We start from the raw sequence: 11,425 nt of genomic DNA on the forward strand, positions 1-11,425 counted from the left end.
AGAATAGAAGAATATAGAATAGAATAGAAGAACAGAATATAGAATTCAGAATAGGAAATAAGAGAATAGAATAGAATTAGAATTAGAATTAGAATTAGAATAGAATAGAATAGAAAAGAAAATAGGTTGGAATAGAATAGATGAATAGAAGAAAGAAAAGGAATGGAATAGAATAGAATAGAATGAGTAGAGTAGACTAGAATAGAATAGAATAGAACAGAATATAGAATTCAGAATAGGAAATAAGAGAATAGAATAGAATTCTTGATTGGCCAAGTGTGATTGGGCACCCAAGGAATTTGTCTTTGGTGCAGATGCTCTCAGTGGACATAAAAAAGAAAAATAAAATACATTCATCCAGAATCAAAAGATACAACACTTAGTGATAGTCACAGGTTACTTAATAAGCTATCAAACCGTCCTAGGAAGCGAATAAAAACAGTCGTGGAAACAGCCGTGATTCTGCTTTGCTATTTATCCCAAAGGGTAGACTATCTTTGAGCAGAGAAGCTCCATTGCACCATTATGGACGGCACGGAGCTTGGTCAACAAACGTCCATGGATATTTCAATGTTTGTTTATTTTTTTAGGGGGAAAACCAAGCACCACCACAGCGGCACCTGTAAACGAAACGGCCACATTTTATTCTCCGTTGAGCCCATTGATCGGCTGAGAAATTTCACTATTTCCCCCCAGAATAAATAACCAAAAAAGTTTGCTTGTTTTTTGGGGGGGTGGGGTTGATATAAATCCCTAAATTCGAGCAAAATTTCCAAGCTGCTAATGTCCTCCCTCAATGCTTGGTCCGAAGAGCAGGCAACCCAAATAAATATATTTTCTAAATCTTTGTTTTTTTTAATTTTATTATTTAAAAATAATTTAATAAATTGTTAAATTTATTATTTAAAAATAATACATTTCTTCCTGGCTCTCCAACTACCCAATCTCAGAGAGGAAATATTGGGGTCCAATTTTGAGGGAGGGAAGATGCCCTAAATACCCTCCACTTTGAAACCCATCACTCCCTATTTCTCCGAAATGTTGGGGTCCAATTTTGAGGTGAGGGGGAAGGAAGGGATGCCCCCAAATACCCTCCACTTTGAAACCCATCGCTCCCTATTTCTCCATCTCTTCTTCAGCCTTAAGTTGTGTTTCCTTGGCGCCCCTCCGGGATGGTTAAAACCAACAACAACAACAACAACAATAACAACAACAACAGACTGCATTGGCACAAAATGCAAGAGAGAAATAAATAATTCCCTCTCCCCGTCCTGTAGCTTCCCTTCTTAAGGCCTGTTCCTTGAGTCAAAAAAATAAACCTGGCTGTGAGCAACGGGGGGGGGGGGGGAAGGGTCAAAATGTCAATTTTAGCCTGAGATACCCTGACCCAGAATTTATTCTGAGTGGGGGGAACAACTAGGATACTGGAGAGAGGTTGGTGATTTCAACTCAAAAGCCTTTCCGGTTGGCCCCCTCCCCTAAAGGACACGAGGATGGGGAGGGGATGGAGGGGGATGGGACACTGGGGAGATGGAGGGGAGGGGAGGCTGGAATGGAGGGGGGGGGAGTTGCCCTGCCCTCACCCCCTCCTTTCCTCCTCCCCTCCCTCCCTGCTTTCCTTCCTTCTCCCAGGTTGGGAAATTGCAGAGAGTCCCTTAAGTCCCAGCGCTGGGGCCCCCATTGTTCAGGAGCTGTCCTCGGTGCTGAAACACAGCTGGCCAGATCACAATTAGAAGAAGGGAGGAGGAGGAGGAGGAGGAGGAGGAGGAAGGGGAAGGGCCAACTATGGCCTTAAGGAAGGCCTCAAGAGTGTGTCCACCCATCTCCAGGCCTTTCCCCTTGAACCCCGAGTGCCTCTGGCCAGCATGGCAAAGATAGGGAGGTGCATCTCTGAGCATGCACAGAGGTCTCACCAGGCCTCTGGTGAGGGGGAGGGGGGGGAGAGAAAAAGGAAGGCCAGGGACCCAAACTCTTTCTTCTCTTCCCCCTCCCCTCAAGGCAGGACCCCCCCCCAACTTCGCAAGCGAGGAAATCTCAACCCTGACTATCTAGATCTATCCTCCCCCACTCTCTGTCTACCAAGTCTCTTTCTCTATCCATCTCTCTCCTCTATCCATTTTCTCTCTATCCCCATCCATTTCTTCTTTTTTCTATCATCCATCCATCATCTATTTATCTATCTATCCCACCCTCTCTATCTATCCTCTCTTTCTATTCAATGCCCCCTCATCTCTCTCCCTCTATTCTTTCTCTCTATCCCTATCTCTCTTCTTTTTCTATCATCCATCCATCCATCATCATCTATCTATCTATCTATCTATCTATCTATCTATCTATCTATCCATCCATCATCTATTTATCCATCCATCCATCCCCTCTCCTTTCTATCCATTGCCCCCTCTCATCTCTCTCCATTCTTTCTCTCTACTTTTTCTATCATCCATCCATCCACCCATCCATCATCTATCTATCTATCATCTATCTATCCATCCATCCATCCATCCATCCATCCATCCTCACTCTCTCTCTCCTTTCTATCCATTGCCCCTCTCATCTGTCTCTCTATTCTTTCTCTCTATCCCTCTCTTCTTTTTCTATCATCCATCCATCATCTATTTATCTATCTATCTATCTATCTATCTATCTATCTATCTATCTGTCTGTCTGTCTGTCTGTCTGTCTATCTATCTATCCATCCATCCATCCATCCATCCATCCATCCATCCTCACTCTCTCTCCTTTCTATCCATTGCCCCTCTCATCTCTCTCCCTCTATTCTTTCTCTCTCTTCTTTTTCTATTATCTCTCTCTCTCTCTTTCTCTCCCATCTCATCCAAATGGGCAGCCTTCGGCTGCTGCATTCCATGCAACTCAGGAGAGTAGCTGAGTGGTTAGAGGCCTCTGCTGTTCCCCAGGACGATGCCTCCAATAAACCACAGCTGAGGGGGACTTGCCCTCCTTCCACGCAGGCAGCCCCCAGGCTCATTTTGCCCACAGATGAGACATTGGGGTGGGTGGGTTTCCTTCCAGACTCACTGGCCTCTGGTTCCCATGACACCTGGCCAGCAGTGCCAATGGCAAAGGACGCTGGGAGATGTAGTCCTGCCCCTGGCCACTGAGCAGAGCTGAAGCCTCTGGAGGTGACAAGATCCTGCCCTCCGTGGGGACCTGAACTCCAGCGTGTGAAAGTTGGCCTGCCCCAGATGTTGGCTAACCCTCCCGACGTGAAAAGATTCCTGTTCCAAGCATCTGGCGGCCCTCCGTGCCTCTCTCTCCCTTGGAAGGCTGAGATACGTAATATATATTGACATCTGTCGAGAATGGGCTCCCTGTTTCTGGATTATCAGAAATGGCAGGATGATTTAAGGATCTGCTCCGTTTCCACGATGACCTCATCCCTGGAGGAGAGGGGAAGGGGGACACCGTCTCCTTCCCGCCTTTGTGCAAATGCACACACAGACACACAGAGGTGGTGAAAATGTGCACACCGAGAGAGCAGAGGCACACCCTGGGCCTGGCTCTGTACCCTCTCTTTGTTTCCTGGAGTCAGGGTAATTTTTTAAGGAACAGGCATGCCTGGACATCCAGGAGCTGAGGGATGGTGGGGTATTGTAAAAGAGGAGAAGGAAGGAAGGAAGGAAGGAAGGAAGGAAGGAAGGAAGGAAGACAAGCAGAAGAAAAGAAAAAATAGGAAAAGAGAAGGAAATTAAAAGAGAAAAGGAAGAAAAACAGGAAGGAAGGGAGAAGGAAGGGAGGGAGATAAATAGAGAACAAAAAGAGAAAAAAGCAAAAGAAGGAAATTAAAAGAGAGATAATGGAAGAAAAAAGGAAGGAAGGAAGAGAAGCAGAGGAAAAGAGAAAAAAGGAAAAGAGAGGGAAATTAAAATAGAAAAGGAAGAAAAACAGGAAGGAAGGGAGGGAGGGAGAAGGAAGGGAGGGAGATAGAGGAGAGAACGAGAAGAGAAGAAAAAAGCAAAAGAGAAGGAAATTAAAAGAGAGAGAATGGAAGAAAAAAGGAAGGAAGGAAGACAAGCAGAGGAAAAGAGAAAAATGGAAAAGAGAGGGAAATTAAAAGAGAGAGGGGAGAAAAACAGGAAGGGAAGGAGGGAGGGAGGGAGATAAGCAGAGGAAAGAAGGAAAAAAGCAAAAGAGAAGGAAATTAAAAGAAAGAACGAAGGAAGAAGAACAGGGAGGGAGGAAGCGAGGGAGAGAAAGGGGAAGGGAAAGAGGGGGGAAAACAGGAACGAAACAAAAAGGTAAGAAGAGAAAAGAAGGAAGATGGGAAAGGAAAGACAGTGAGAGAGGAGGGAGGGAGGAGGGAAAGAAGGAGGGAGGGAGGAGAGGAAAGAACAGGAAGAAAAGCAGAGTAATGAAATAAAAAGGGAAGGAAGGAAGGAAGGAAGGAAGGAAGGAATCTGGGAGCATTCTCGGCATGAGGCCTTTCCTTGTTTATTGACAATCAACCCGGGCACCCCCAACTCCCACCGAAGGCTATTCCCCATGCATTTATTTTTTTGGGGGGGGGGGGGAGACTGCGGGATTCATACAAAATGCTCTGCCCCTCAAGGAAATAGGAGGCTGTGCTTGCCCCCCCCCAAATAAAATTAAAATAAAAGTCAAATCCATTATTTGGTCTCCTGCTTTGCCCATCCTGGTTTCTCTTCACCCTGGCTTGCGACAGGAGACCCGGCCGAGTGGGGCTAGCCAGGCCAGGGTCAAGTCCGGTGGGCTTCGAACCCTGCCCGCCAAGCATCAAATCGCACCCCCCCTCCCCATTTAAGGCCCTTTCTTGCAAGTTGCACTCGCAGAATGACGAAAAAGAATTCAACAAGGAGTGGAGGTTTTTTGGGGGGGGGGGGGGGGGGAGATAAAAACAATGCCCGTTTTTCCAGGGGGGAGGAAAAGTTCCAGGCAACCCAAACAGCCCCCCCTCCAAGGACTGGTTGCAGTATTTGGGGTGGGGGGCTGCAAAATGAATGCAATCCCCCCCCCCACCGCACACCCTTTAGGAATTGGCTTTTCCTTTGCAATTGAAAGCAGGAAAAGTGGCTGGGGGGGGGGGAGATTAAAAAAAAACCAAGCCAAACAGGGGAAAAAAAAGGGGGGGGGAACAGGCCTGCCTCTCTGGGCAAGGCCTCGCAACCGCTAGCAACTGTCCCCATGGCAACAGCGCTAACAGCTGCTCCTTGCCAAGGGAGGGGGGGGGGGAAAGCGGCTGCCACCCAGCGAAATGGTTGATGTCACATCGGGGCTGGAGACCCCGGACGCGGGGGCCCTCTACCTCCCTCAGCAGACCCAGCTCATGGTCTACAAGGTAGGCTAAGGGGTGGGGGAGTGGGGTGGGGTGGCAGGCATGGGTAGGGCAGAGGGACCCTTCCCCTCCCTCAACTTTTAAGTCCCCCCCCCCCGCCCAACTTCCTTGCTTTCCAAAGCGGAGCGAAAGGATGGGCTTGCCCGTTTCTCTTGGCAGGGAGACATTTGTAGCCCCCTCCCCAAAAACTTTCATCTTAAGACCTCCCTTCCCCACCATAAACAAAAGGAAAGAAGCTTTGGGGAGGGGCTTTCCCCCCAAAACTAGCCAGCTTCCTAAAACTAGCCAGCTTCCTAAACCTGGCCAGCTTCTTAAAAGTAGCCAGCTTCCTAAAACTAGCCAGCTTCCTAAAAGTAGCCAGCTTCCTAAAAGTAGCCAGCTTCCTAAAAGTAGCCAGCTTCCTAAACCTAGTCAGGTTCCTAAAAGTAGCCAGCTTCCTAAAACTAGCCAACTTCCTAAAAGTAGCCAGCTTCCTAAACCTAGTCAGGTTCCTAAAACTAGCCAACTTCCTAAAACTAGCCAGCTTCCTAAAAGTAGCCAGCTTCCTAAAACTAGCCAACTTCCTAAAAGTAGCCAGCTTCCTAAACCTAGTCAGGTTCCTAAAACTAGCCAGCTTCCTAAAAGTAGCCAGCTTCCTAAACCTAGTCAGGTTCCTAAAAGTAGCCAGCTTCCTAAACCTAGCCAACTTCTTAAACCTAGCTTCTTAAACCTAACCAGCTTCCTAAAACTAGCCAGCTTCCTAAAACTAGCCAACTTCCTAAAAGTAGCCAGCTTCCTAAAACTAGCCAGCTTCCTAAAACTAGCCAGCTTCCTAAAACTAGTCAGGTTCCTAAAACTAGCCAACTTCCTAAAACTACCCAACTTCCTAAAACTAGCCAGCTTCCTAAAACTAGCTAGCTTCCTAAAAGTAGCCAGCTTCCTAAACCTAGCCAACTTCTTAAATCTAGCTTCTTAAACCTAACCAGCTTCCTAAAACTAGCCAAGATCACAGAGAGACCCGGATATACAAAACCGAGATGCCAAAATCGGACCGAAGTTGGTGCCAATCCGGGTTGAGATTTGGGTTTCCGAATGTGGCTCATCTTGGGGAAAAAAGGACGGAGGGGGTGAGGGGTGGGGGGGCTGAAATTGGGAAGGAAAGACCCCTGGCCCAACTGCCAATCATCCCATTAAACCAGGAAAACGGGAGGAGAAAAACTCCAAGGAATCTGGAGATCGGAGGAGGAAGAGTTTAAATTTCATTTTATTTTTTCCTCCAAAGGATAAAAATGTGGGAATGTCTGGACGGGGATTATATTCTGAAACCAGCACAAACAGAACAATTAAAAAAAAAATCCATTTCTGTTGCTTGTTGGTTTGCAATTTAGGATTTGGGGTCTGGATTTGAGAGAAGAAAATTCTGACTTTTTTTTTTGTGTGTGCCTGTGGATTTTAATCCCCCTTTTTTCCCCAATTTCTATTCCTTCGTTTCCTTAGATCAACACCAAAATTAACAATGAAAAATATCTGCGGGCTCACACCGAAATTGAGGTTCTGCTCTCCGGATTCCTCAGGTTGGTTTCTAGGATCGAGTGAAAGGAAGATTTAAATATATATAAATTAAATATTAAATATTCCCTCAAGGAAACTTGCCTTTTGTTGCCCGGCTGATTACAGGTAATTCTTGATTTAAAACTGTTGAGCGACCATTTGAAGTCAACGGAATAACGAAGTTGGAAGGGACCTTGGAGGTCTTCTAGTCCAACCCCCGGCTCAAGCAGGAGAGACCCAATGCCATTTCAGAGAGATGGCTGTGCAGTCTCTTCTTAAAAACCCCTAGTGATGGAGAAGGAAGGAAGGAAGGAAGGAAGGAAGGAAGGAAGGAAGGAAGGAAGGAAGGAAGGAAGGAAAAATAGCAGAATAACAGAGGTGGAAGGGACCTTAGAGGTCTTCTAGTCCAACCCCATGCTCAAGCAGGAGAGACCCAATGCCATTTCAGAGAGATGGCTGTGCAATCTCTTCTTAAAAACCCCTAGTGATGGAGAAAGAAGGAAGGAAGGAAGGAAGGAAGGAAGGAAGGAAGGAAGGAAGGAAGGAAAAATAGCAGAATAACAGAGCTGGAAGGGACCTTGGAGGTCTTCTAGTCCAACCCCCGGCTCAAGCAGGAGATATCCTATGCCATTTCAGAGAGATGGCTGTGCAGTCTCTTCTTAAAAACCCCTAGTGATGAGGAAGGAAGGAAGGAAGGAAGGAAGGAAGGAAGGAAGGAAGGAAAAATAGCAGAATAACAGAGGTGGAAGGGACCTTGGAGGTCTTCTAGTCCAACCCCCGGCTCAAGCAGGAGAGACCCAATGCCATTTCAGAGAGATGGCTGTGCAGTCTCTTCTTAAAAACCCCTAGTGATGAGGAAGGAAGGAAGGAAGGAAGGAAGGAAGGAAGGAAGGAAGGAAGGAAGGAAGGAAGGAAAAATAACAGAATAACAGAGCTGGAAGGGACCTTGGAGGTCTTCTAGTCCAACCCCCGGCTCAAGCAGGAGATATCCTATGCCATTTCAGATAGATGGCTGTGAAGTCTCTTCTTAAAAACCCCTAGTGATGGAGAAGGAAGGAAGGAAGGAAGGAAGGAAAAATAGCCGAATAACAGAGCTGGAAGGGACCTTGGAGGTCTTCTAGTCCAACCCCATGCTCAAGCAGGAGAGACCCTGTGCCATTTCAGAAAACCTCCAGGGATGGATCACCACAACTTCTGGTGGCCAGCAGTTCCCCTAGTTAATTGTCCTCCCTGTTAGGAAGATTCTCCTTAATTCCAGCTTGCTTCTCTCCTTGATTAGTTTCCATCCATTGTTTCTTGTCCTGCCTTCAGGTCCTTTGGAGAAGAGCTTGACTCCCTCTTCTTTGGGGCAGCCCCCCCCCCCAAATATTGGAAGACTGCTATCATGTCTCCCCTGGTCCTTCTTTTCATCAGACTAAAGACATCTCCATTCCTGGCAGCTGTTTTTCGTACCTTTTAGTCTCCAGGCCTTTAATCATCTTAGCTGTTCTTTTCTGCACTTTTTCCAAAGTTTCAACCTTTTAATTTTCCTTTTTCTTTTCGCAGTATGGTACATCCTGAAATTTGCAGCATGGTGTATCCTGCAATTGGTTGCAGGATCCCAGGCCGGGGGGGGGGGGGGGGAGCATTACAAGGTTTTTATAAAACAGTTAAATTTCTTTTAACCAACTTTTTATTTATTTATTAAAAACCTCGGTTTTTCTAATTGCTTTATCGATTCCCGAATGGCGGAGTAGTTACACCGTCCGGGAAAGGGAGAGAAGGAAGGAGGTATTTTTAATGGTTATAAATATTTCCTCGCCCGGCTGACTCTTTTTAATTTTCCCAGCCAAAGCTCCATTCGGGGGGGGCCCCCCTCCCCAAATTCTCGCCCCCCCCCTCTCCCCTGCCGAGGCAGAAGGAGGGCAGGTATAATAAATTAAACATTCCTCCTGGGTCTCTTTACTTGCCTTATCGATTGTCGATAAGGGAAGGGGGGGCCGTTTACCAATTTGACAAGGGACGAGGCCGGACTGGCCAGGGTGGGAGATTGGTGGGAAGTGAGGGGGGGGGGTCTTCATGGGGGAAAAAAGTCTTGGAAAATCTGTTCTTCTGTCCCGTTTTCCCCTTCTTCCTCCTCCTCCTCCTCCGATTTCCAGAGACGTCTTGATGAAAAGGCCGGAGAATATCCGAGAATTTGCAGCAGGTGAGAGAAATAAAACTTATTTCAACACCCCCCCCAATGCCCCCACCCCCAATTGGGAGAGCTGGAGTGCCCAAGTGATGGGCCTGGATTGCCGGTTGGCTGGCATCGGATGGGCCTCTTGGAAAATTCAGATTATTATTATTGGGTGGGGGTGGCTAGATGGCCTTCATGGCCCCCTCCAACGTTCTCCCGTCAATGCGAGGGCGGCGGGACCCCCCCGGGGGAAGAGGGCCAAGCAAGCAGGGCTTCAAATTAAATAAATAAAAAAAGCTGGCGAAAAGGAGGCCTAGGGGTGTTGCGGTTAATTAATAATAAACTTGCTGATTGATGTGGCTCTTTCAGACCTTCTCTGTTTAAACTTTATTCCCCCTTTTTTCTTCCTTCCCTTTTCTTTCCGTTTGTTTCTTCCTTCCTTTCTTCCCTTCCTCCCTTTTCTTTCCCTCTCTTCTTTCCTTTCTTCCTGCCCTTCCCTCTTTTTTCTTCCTTCCTCCCCTTTCCTTTCTTCTTTCCCTCTCTTCTTTCCTTTCTTCCCCCTTTCCTTTCTTCTTTCCCTCTTTCCTTTCTTCCTTCCTCCTCCTCACCTTTCTTCCTTCCCTTCCTCCCTTTTTTCTTTCCTTCCATTCCTTCCTTTCTTCCTGCCCTTCCCTCTTTTTTCCTTCCTTCCTTCCCCCCTTTCCTTTCTTCTTTCCCTTTTCCTTTCCTCCCTTTTTCCTTCCTTCCTTCTCTTCCTCCCTTTTCTTTCTTTCCATTCCTTCCTTTCTTCCTGCCCTTCCCTCTTTTTCCCCTTCCTTCTTTCCTTTCTTTCCATTCCCTTTTCTTTCTTCCTGCCCTTCCCTTTTTTCTTTCCTTCGTTCCTTTTTTCCTTCCCTTCCTCCCTTTTCTTTCCTTCGATTCCTTCCTTTCTTCCTGCCCTTCTTTTTCCTTTCTTCCTTCCCTTCCTCCCTTTTCTCTTTCCTTCCATTCCTTCCTTTCTTCCGCCCTTCCCTCTTTTTTCCTCCTTCGTTCCTTTTTCCTTTTCTTACTCCCCTTTCTTTCCTTCCATTCCTTCCTTTTTTCCTTTCTTCTTTCCCTCTCCTTTCTTCCTGCCCCTCCTTTTTCCTTTCTTCCTTTCCTTCCTCCCTTTTCTTTCTTTCCTTCCTTCCTTTTTCCTTTCTTCCTTCCCTTTCTTCCTGCCCCTCCTCCCTTCCCCTCCCTCCCCTTTCATCCTTCCCTTCCCTCTTTTCTTCCCTTCTTCTTTCTCCAAATGAAGCAATAAACAATGTTTCCCTTGTCCAGGAGGTTTCTAAAACAGCACCACCTTGCAAGAGAAATGTTTAGCTTCTAAGGAGGATACTCAGAGCCCTGCAGGGAATAGCGTCAGACCCAGAGGGGCGGGTGGCGCCCTCCCCTGACCATGTGCAGAGTGCTTCCCTCTGCGGTTGGCCCACCTGGGATCTGGCACACAGAGACACACACTCCCTTGGAGGAGCAAGACAGAAAAACCGATTCGGCTAAAAGAGTCCCAGATTCTCAATCGAAGGGCAGACGCGGAATCCTAGGGCTGGAAGGTACCCGGGAGGTCATCTAGTCCAACCCCAGAGGCCCCCCAAGGCAGGAGAGCTTATTCCACCGTGGACGAAGGACCGTCCAAATCTCTCCTTGAAACCCTCCAGCAAGGAAAAGGCTCATTCATCCACACCGTCCACAGGGCCCGGGTTCGAGTCGCGCGGCCGGAAGATGGCCTACACAGCAGGGCTGGTTTAAGAACCTAATTTCTCTCCCCCGTTTCACCTTCCAGACTATTTCACCAACCCGGAGCTGCCGAAAAAGATCCAGCAACAGATGATGGAGAAGCTAAACCAGGCAACTTAAGCGCCTTTGGCTTTGAAAAATGCAAATACCCCAATTATTATATTTCTTGCAAAATCTTTCTTTTTCCACCGGTTGTTAATAAAAACTCACAAAATGCATGAAAACGGCTTGTTTTTCTCCCCGCTCACGTAGGGGAATGAAACGCGTGGGCAACCCCGGGCGCGGTTGCACCCTGTACAGGCAGTCCTCGACTTACGACGGTTCACTTAGTGACGGCTCAAAGCTACAGCGTCGCCGAAGAGACTTAGGGCCTGTTTCCCCCACACACACACTTATGACCGTTGCGGCAGCGTGATCAAAATCTAGACGTTCGGCAACTGACTCGCACTTACGACGGTTGCCGGGGTATCCCCCTTTTGCGACCTTCTGACCGGCGATATCAAGGGGGAAATCGGATGCTGCGTTAGCAGTGATTCACTTAACGTCAAAGTCGTAACATGGGGGGCGAAACTCACTTAACGATTTATTCAGCAACGGAAATGTGGCCGTTAAGCCGAGGACTGTGGCTTACTACCTGGGTGGGCTAAGTTGCAAGTTAAAAGTCCCGG

General features: G+C 47.4%; 1 protein-coding gene across 1 annotated transcript; it reads left to right on the forward strand.

Moving 5' to 3' along the window:
- The first annotated feature begins 5,168 nt into the window (after positions 1-5,168).
- RIIAD1 (regulatory subunit of type II PKA R-subunit domain containing 1) lies at positions 5,169-11,373 on the forward strand. The gene is made up of 4 exons (XM_032234033.1): positions 5,169-5,314; positions 6,788-6,864; positions 8,980-9,026; positions 10,804-11,373. The coding sequence occupies exons 1-4, from the start codon at positions 5,231-5,233 to the stop codon at positions 10,875-10,877; spliced, it is 282 nt and encodes a 93-aa protein (XP_032089924.1). The 5' UTR covers positions 5,169-5,230; the 3' UTR covers positions 10,878-11,373.
- Positions 11,374-11,425: the final 52 nt, after the last annotated feature.

This window comes from Thamnophis elegans, chromosome 17, assembly GCF_009769535.1.
Source record: "Thamnophis elegans isolate rThaEle1 chromosome 17, rThaEle1.pri, whole genome shotgun sequence".
In the NCBI taxonomy this organism is placed as follows: Eukaryota; Metazoa; Chordata; class Lepidosauria; order Squamata; family Colubridae; genus Thamnophis; species Thamnophis elegans.